The 9,517-nt window shown below is 34.4% G+C and overlaps 1 protein-coding gene across 1 annotated transcript; it reads left to right on the forward strand.

Moving 5' to 3' along the window:
- Positions 1-7,088: 7,088 nt before the first annotated feature.
- LOC139873177 (uncharacterized) lies at positions 7,089-9,517 on the forward strand. The gene is made up of 7 exons (XM_071861110.1): positions 7,089-7,388; positions 7,640-7,749; positions 7,928-7,995; positions 8,210-8,323; positions 8,407-8,563; positions 8,674-8,820; positions 9,226-9,517. Exons 2-7 carry the CDS (start codon positions 7,675-7,677, stop codon positions 9,250-9,252), a joined length of 588 nt encoding a protein of 195 aa, XP_071717211.1. The 5' UTR covers positions 7,089-7,388; positions 7,640-7,674; the 3' UTR covers positions 9,253-9,517.

Below are 9,517 nucleotides of genomic sequence, written 5' to 3' on the forward strand. Positions count from 1 at the left end.
AAAGGGAAGAAATTTGAATGGAAGGATGAACAAGAAAAGGCGTTTCAATTATTGAAGAAAAAGCTAACTACGGCACCTATATTGTCATTGCCTGAAGGGAATGATGATTTTGTGATTTATTGTGACGCATCAAAGAAAGGTCTCGGTTGTGTATTAATGCAACGGACGAAGGTGATTGCTTATGCGTCTAGACAATTGAAGATTCACGAGCAAAATTATACGACGCATGATTTGGAATTAGGCGTGGTTGTTTTTGCATTAAAGACTTGGAGGCACTACTTATATGGGGTCAAAAGTATTATATATACCGACCACAAAAGTCTTCAACACATATTTAATCAGAAACAACTGAATATGAGGCAGCGTAGGTGGATTGAATTGTTGAATGATTACGACTTTGAGATTCGTTACCACCCGGGGAAGGCAAATGTGGTAGCCGACGCCTTGAGCAGAAAGGACAGAGAACCCATTCGAGTAAAATCTATGAATATAATGATTCACACTAAGCTTACTACTCAAATAAAGGAGGCACAACAAGAAGTTTTAAAAGAGGGAAATTTAAAGGATGAAATACCCAAAGGATCGGAGAAGCATCTTAATATTCGGGAAGACGGAACCCGGTATAGGGCTGAAAGAATTTGGGTACCAAAATTTGGAGATATGAGAGAAATGGTACTTAGAGAAGCTCATAAAACCAGATACTCAATACATCCTGGAACGGGGAAGATGTACAAGGATCTCAAGAAACATTTTTGGTGGCCGGGTATGAAAGCCGATGTTGCTAAATATGTAGGAGAATGTTTGACGTGTTCTAAGGTTAAAGCTGAGCATCAGAAACCATCAGGTCTACTTCAACAACCCGAAATCCCGGAATGGAAATGGGAAAACATTACCATGGATTTCATCACTAAATTGTCAAGGACTGCAAGTGGTTTTGATACTATTTGGGTAATAGTTGATCGTCTCACCAAATCAGCACACTTCCTGCCAATAAGAGAAGATGACAAGATGGAGAAGTTAGCACGACTGTATTTGAAGGAAGTCATCTCCAGACATGGAATACCAATCTCTATTATCTCTGATAGGGATGGAAGATTTATTTCAAGATTCTGGCAGACATTACAGCAAGCATTAGGAACTCGTCTAGACATGAGTACTGCCTATCATCCACAAACTGATGGGCAGAGCAAAAGGACGATACAAACGCTTGAAGACATGCTACGAGCATGTGTTATTGATTTCAGAAACAGTTGGAATCGACATCTACCGTTAGCAGAATTTTCCTACAGCAACAGCTACCATTCAAGCATTGAGATGGCGCCTTTTGAAGCACTTTATGGTAGAAAGTGCAAGTCTCCAATTTGTTGGAGTGAAGTGGGGGATAGACAGATTACGGGTCCGGAGATAATACAAGAAACTACCGAGAAGATCATCCAAATTCAACAACGGTTGAAAAAAGTCGACAAAAGAGCTACGCTGACATTAAATGAAAAGATATAGAATTTGAAATTGAAGAGATGGTCATGCTTCAAGTTGCACCTTGGAAAGGCGTTGTTCGATTTGGTAAACGAGGGAAATTAAATCCAAGATATATTGGACCATTCAAGATTATTGATCGTGTCGGACCAGTAGCTTACCGACTTGAGTTACCTCAACAACTCGCGGCTGTACATAACACTTTCCACGTCTCAAATTTGAAGAAATGTTTTGCTAAAGAAGGTCTCACTATTCCGTTGGACGAAATCCAAATCAATGAAAAACTTCAATTCATTGAAGAACCCGTCGAAATAATGGATCATGAGGTTAAGAGACTTAAAAAAAAAGATACCGATTGTTAAGGTTTGATGGAATGCTTGTAGAGGACCCGAGTTCACCTGGGAGCGTGAAGATCAGATGAAGAAGAAATACCCGCATTTATTTCCAGAAGATACGCCAACACCTCCAACTGCTTAAAATTTCGTGACGAAATTTATTTAACGGGTAGGTACTGTAGTGACCCGAACTTTTCCATGTTTATATATATATTAAATGAAATTGTTATTTACATGATTAAGTGTTTCCAACATGTTAAGCAATCAAACTTATTAAGACTTGATTAATTGAAATAGGTTTTATATAGACAATTGACCACCCAAGTTGATCGGTGATTCACGAACGTTAAAACTTGTAAAAACTATATGATGACATATATATGGATATATATATAGTTAACATGATATTACTATAAGTAAACATATCATTAAGTATATTAACAATGAACTACATATGTAAAAACAAGACTACTAACTTAATGATTTTGAAACGAGACATATATGTAACGATTATCGTTGTAACAACATTTAATGTATATATATCATATTAAGAGATATTCATACATCATAATATCATGATAATATAATAAATTAAAATCTCATTTGATATTATAAACATTGGGTTAACAACACTTAACAAGATCGTTAACCTAAAGGTTTCAAAACAACACTTACATGTAACGACTAACGATGACTTAACGACTCAGTTAAAATGTATATACATGTAGTGTTTTAATATGTATTCATACACTTTTGAAAGACTTCAAGACACTTATCAAAATACTTCTACTTAACAAAAATGCTTACAATTACATCCTCGTTCAGTTTCATCAACAATTCTACTCGTATGCACCCGTATTTGTACTCGTACAATACACAGCTTTTAGATGTATGTACTATTGGTATATACACTCTAATGATCAGCTCTTAGCAGCCCATGTGAGTCACCTAACATATGTGGGAACCATCATTTGGCAACTAGCATGAAATATCTCATAAAATTACAAAAATATGAGTAATCATTCATGACTTATTTACATGAAAACAAAATTACATATCCTTTATATCTAATCCATACACCAACGACCAAAAACACCTACAAACACTTTCATTCTTCAATTTTCTTCATATAATTGATCTCTCTCAAGTTCTATCTTCAAGTTCTAAGTGTTCTTCATAAATTCCAAAAGTTATAGTTTCATAAAATCAAGAATACTTCCAAGATTGCAAGTTTACTTCCAAGTTTTCTAAATCCATTCCAAGTAATCATCCAAGATCAAGAAACCTTTGTTAATTACAGTAGGTTATCTTTCTAATACAAGGTAATAATCATATTCAAACTTTAATTCAATTTCTATAACTATAACAATCTTATTTCGAGTGGAAATCTTACTTGAAATTGTTTTCGTGTCATGATTCTGCTTCAAGAACTTTCAAGCCATCCAAGGATCCTTTGAAGCTAGATCTATTTTTCTCATTTCCAGTAGGTTTATCCAAGGAACTTGAGGTAGTAATGATGTTCATAACATCATTCGATTCATACATATAAAGCTATCTTATTCGAAGGTTTAAACTTGTAATCACTAGAACATAGTTTAGTTAATTCTAAACTTGTTCGCAAATAAAAGTTAATCCTTCTAACTTGACTTTTAAAATCAAATAAAAACATTTTCTATATCTATATGATATGCTAACTTAATGATTTAAAACCTGGAAACACGAAAAACACCGTAAAACCGGATTTACGCCGTCGTAGTAACACCGCGGGCTGTTTTGGGTTAGTTAATTAAAAACTATGATAAACTTTGATTTAAAAGTTGTTATTCTGAGAAAATGATTTTTATTATGAACATGAAACTATATCCAAAAATTATGGTTAAACTCAAAGTGGAAGTATGTTTTCTAAAATGGTCATCTAGACGTCGTTTTTTCGACTGAAATGACTACCTTTACAAAAACGACTTGTAACTTATTTTTCTGACTATAAACCTATACTTTTTCTGTTTAGATTCATAAAATAGAGTTCAATATGAAACCATAGCAAGTTGATTCACTCAAAATGGATTTAAAATGAAGAAGTTATGGGTAAAACAAGATTGGATAATTTTTCTCATTTTAGCTACGTGAAAATTGGTAACAAATCTATTCCAACCATAACTTAATCAACTTGTATTGTATATTATGTAATCTTGAGATACCATAGACACGTATACAATGTTTCGACCTATCATGTCGACACATCTATATATATTTCGGAACAACCATAGACACTCTATATGTGAATGTTGGAGTTAGCTATACAGGGTTGAGGTTGATTCCAAAATATATATAGTTTGAGTTGTGATCAATACTGAGATACGTATACACTGGGTCGTGGATTGATTCAAGATAATATTTATCGATTTATTTCTGTACATCTAACTGTGGACAACTAGTTGTAGGTTACTAACGAGGACAGCTGACTTAATAAACTTAAAACATCAAAATGTATTAAAAGTTTTGTAAATATATTTTGAACATACTTTGATATATATGTATATATTGTTATAGGTTTGTGAATCAACCAGTGGCCAAGTCTTACTTCCCGACGAAGTAAAAATCTGTGAAAGTGAGTTATAGTCCCACTTTTAAAATCTAATATTTTTGGGATGAGAATACATGCAGGTTTTATAAATGATTTACAAAATAGACACAAGTACGTGAAACTACATTCTATGGTTGAATTATCGAAATCGAATATGCCCCTTTTTATTAAGTCTGGTAATCTAAGAATTAGGGAACAGACACCCTAATTGACGCGAATCCTAAAGATAGATCTATTGGGCCTAACAAACCCCATCCAAAGTACCGGATGCTTTAGTACTTCGAAATTTATATCATATCCGAAGGGTGTCCCGGAATGATGGGGATATTCTTATATATGCATCTTGTTAATGTCGGTTACCAGGTGTTCACCATATGAATGATTTTTATCTCTATGTATGGGATGTGTATTGAAATATGAAATATTGTGGTCTATTGTTACGATTTGATATATATAGGTTAAACCTATAACTCACCAACATTTTTGTTGACGTTTAAAGCATGTTTATTCTCAGGTGAATACTAAGAGCTTCCGCTGTTGCATACTAAAATAAGGACAAGATTTGGAGTCCATGTTTGTATGATATTGTGTAAAAACTGCATTCAAGAAACTGATTTCGATGTAACATATTTGTATTGTAAACCATTATGTAATGGTCGTGTGTAAACATGATATTTTAGATTATCATTATTTGATAATCTACGTAAAGCTTTTTAAACCTTTATTTATGAAATAAAGGTTATGGTTTGTTTTAAAAATGAATGCAGTCTTTGAAAAACGTCTCATATATAGGTCAAAACCTCGCAACGAAATCAATTAATATGGAACGTTTTTAATCAATAAGAACGGGACATTTCAACCTGGGCTACTGGAAAGTTGATTTTCAGTTAGTTCGGTTCGAGTAGATGATTTTCCGTTTAGGCCTCGTCTTAATCCGAGTTACGGTTTAGGATTTATGGCCCTCCGAGATTCACAACACCCTATTAACGTTGTGTTGAAATTTCTGACCTACTCGCACTTAATCCGTCTCCACGGTCAAACGAAGACGAATTAGGTTCTGAAAATTGGTCAGCTGTTAGGGGACTCATATACGGAGCCATAGCCACTGACTATGCGTCTTTTCGATTTATGTAGAGGTCGTAGCAGCTGACCGAAGTCAGCCTATTGTTTCGATCTCTGTTCTTGTCGAACTTACTTAGCTTTTATGATGATGAATGATGATGATGATGACACTTAAACTTATTTTATGCACTATTAGAATTTATAAAGACAACCTACTGACCTAGTAACCTTTGATTTAGGTTGACGACCTTTCGGACCGACTTACTACTTGCATACTTTCATTACAGACTTTACCGCTTTTATCACAGTGAGTTATAGCATCCCTTTTTACTTTAACTATTTTGGGACTGAGAATACATGCGCTTTTTACGTTTTACATGTTAGGCACGAGTACTTAAACTTTGTATGTATGTGGGTTATATAACGACATAAACATTCCCTTTGGCACGGTAACGTTTAGTCATTGGTCTTTGAACCGGTGAACGCGAATCTTAGATATGGATCCATAGGGTTTGACATCCCCACTCGGGCTAGTCGCGCTAGCATTTAACGGGTGTTTAATACTTGTGAACATACGCACTCGCCAAGTGTACTATCATGGGGTTATAAACGTTAAGTCTAGTTACCGGGTGCCCACAGTTTATACATATACTTTACATACTGTTTGAACACTGATTTATACTGCTGGTTGAAGCACTGAAATCTCGTGGCCTACATTACATTACTGATTACAAACAAATTATAGCTCACCAACATTCGTGTTGACTTTTTAAGCATGTACTTCTCAGGTGCTTAGACGTTGTTGCTTCCGCTGTTAGACTTGCTGTCTTGGTGTTATAGACTTGATGTTACAAACTTGCTGTGTTAGACTTCCGCTGCATTACTTAGAGATGTCTCAAGCATGGAACTTTTACTTTGCATTCGCAACATATGTTATCTTCAAAACAATAGCTTTGTAATGACCTTAGTATCATGTACTCATGTTAATGTTTCCTATTCATCTTTTGTAAAACGTTACTTGTTCATGAATGCAAAACTGGTTTTCAAACAACATATAGTGTTTGACCTTGTAATGATCCTGTTGTTGATGATCCGTACACGATGATTTTGTACGGGGCGTCACAAATATTGGCATGTGTAGGTGATGGGAAACATTAATTATAGATTTCCTTGATTATTTTGTGCTTTGAAAATATGTATTTGAATGTTCTCTTTCTGGTTCGTGATTATTTGGATGAATTTGAGTTCTTGTGTTGGTTTTGATGAATAATGGTAGAAAAAGGTTAAAGTTGTATGTTAAACAATTCAGATAACAATGGCAAGGTAAAAAATAAAGTAGGTGATTGTTGGTCTATTTTCCATAATCAATTCTCCCTTATTTCTAATGGGAAAAAGAATTTAGATGTAAGGTCAAAAATGTAATTTAAACTATTCAGTCAATTTATTCAGCATCAAAAGTAAACAACATTTTTAATTATCTTCTTATTGCATATAATCATTCATTATTCATATTACCATCTATATCCATAATGGACTTAATGAAAAATAAAGTATTGCCATCTATTGCCATCTCTTAGTCTCTTATGTAAAATTAACAAAACAAACTTAATTATCTTTATCTTTATTCTCTTTTTATGTAAAATAACAAAACAAACTTAATTGTCCATCTATATCCATGTCTTGTGAATTTGGACCTAGTTGCAGCCGGATCCTACAAACCCGTAATTAAAAGTAGGCCGGATCTGGATGCAAATAAGGGGGGAGTCGGATGAAGTTTTCGTACGTTTTCCCATAATTTTCCCGCCAATATTTCACCAAAATCAAAAGAAAATATTTACACACACCAACATTCATTGTTCAATTCCCGTGATAGATCTCGTTACCCTCTGACAATTTCCCCAATTTCTAATTCCCATCATTGTACATCGCAGGTATGTAATTAAAATTGTCAATTATTACAATACTCTGTTATGAACTTCTTCATTTATACAAAATATTTTCAATTTTCTTTTTTTTTTTTAATTAATTCAGTTCCCAATGTTCAGAATGCTGTATCTGGACTAAAATTAGTACCCGTATGTTTAAGTTTGTAGCTTTAAGTGTATTGTTTGGTGAATGATACTCATAATTCTATCTTATGCCGCTAAGGTGTTCGATGAAATGCTTACGTGGTTTGTTGCAGTTGTATTAGGTCTGAGCGACTACTAGAACGTTGAGATGTACGGACGGAAGGCAGCTCAACTCTTAAAAGAACTTGTTAGCGGTGAACCTGGGCAGCTCACTGGCTTCAATGTAAACTTTTACTATATCCTTTATATCATTATTTGAATGAATTTCACATATTACTAGTTACACGTGATTACACATATTTCTTGTTTTATGAGGAGCTTTGACACTTGGTCAATGAAATAGCTACTATCCTATAAGCTGACAAAATTTATGATTTCATGCTGGTTTCAATTTGATGTAGAATGATCTGTTTGGTCAAGTCATCGATGAATGTGAAGGGCATAATCATGATCTTACAACCATGTTAAGGTATCTCTTTCCTTAATTTGATCCTATTTTTCATTTGCACGCTTGCCATGTACTCCATATATATTATTTATATTTATGCCTGCATATATACCTCTCCGCTTGACAGTATATATCTATGTGTGTCAGTAGTTTGGAACAAATTTTGTGTAGAACTGCTTGCTCACTAAGATTTGATGACATATAATAATAATAATTTTGACCCAATGTATGACAGTAAGGCGCAAGTAGAAGGATCTAGCAATCCAACAACTAAAAAGGCTGATCATAATGGGGCACTTATTCACCACCTTTCGTTGGTCCGCAATAAGCGATGTCTCATGGCTTATGTGTAATAACCATTTCATCAACTTTTTATATACTATGATTTCTATCACCATTGGCGTATATGCTTACACTGTGTAATTCTGATAGGTATAACCGAGCAGAAATTATTCAAAATTTGGGATGGACCATCAATCTCCCTGAAGATATTGCGGAGAAACTTAGCAGCTCAGAGAAAGAATATCACAAACAGCATATGAAAAATTTACAAACTTACAGTACAGCTTTGGATATCGAGTTGGGATTGGTAAGAGGGATCAAGTTTGAACTGTTTTTTTATCGTGAGTCACTAGTAGCAAGCCGTTAGTATCGTTAAATAACGTGATCTTTGACTTACTTGGTTTGTGTGTTATATAGGACATGGTCCCACCCAAAGATCCCTACATCAAGGTGCGCGTCCTTGAAGACATCGGTGATGTTGTACTCAGTGATCAAGTAGCTAACTTTGCAAAGCATGCAATCCTCTTTCTTAAGCGGACTGATGCTGAACAATTCATCTTTGAGGTATGTATCCACGATGATGTTTCTAGATTTGACTTTTATTTTTAAGACGGCTAACCTACAAGTTATCCCAATTGTTATGTACATCACACATTATATATACATTCTAGTCTCAACTGAGATTTGAGCCCACAAGCTCTTGGTTGATGGGCTCCTCGGCCCTCGGTCTTTAGACATGCATCTTCAAAGTTATAATGAAATATTTATGAATTAATCAGATAATCGTCTATTATATATTGGGTTGTGTAAAATGAGGTCTGTACTTGTTTAAAATATATCTATAGCAACTTGAAATTGTGATAATTCCATAATCAGTTCCGAAACTCATATACAACCACCACAGAAATTTATGATCTTTACATAGTTTCGTTGTGTCGTTCAAGCTTTAACTGTTTTAATGATCAACAGGGAAAAATGGAGGAGCTCGCCAGTTGACATGTACCTTTGGTCAATCCGAAATTTGACTAATGCAATATATGCATCTGGAAGTTAAAATCTATTAGCTGCTTGAAGGGCTGATATGGTAAGTGGCAGAACAAGAATACGGTATATCAGTCAATTTATTCATGTAGAACCATTGTTTAATGGGATTCAAGTAAGTGTCATATATTTAGTTATTACTTCATTCAGTTTTGTTCCTTTTTCAGACTATATTACTCATCAATCAGAATGTTGAAACAAGAGCTCGAAACACATAATC

The sequence above is a fragment of the Rutidosis leptorrhynchoides genome, chromosome 10 (genome assembly GCF_046630445.1).
Source record: "Rutidosis leptorrhynchoides isolate AG116_Rl617_1_P2 chromosome 10, CSIRO_AGI_Rlap_v1, whole genome shotgun sequence".
Taxonomy (NCBI): domain Eukaryota; kingdom Viridiplantae; phylum Streptophyta; class Magnoliopsida; order Asterales; family Asteraceae; genus Rutidosis; species Rutidosis leptorrhynchoides.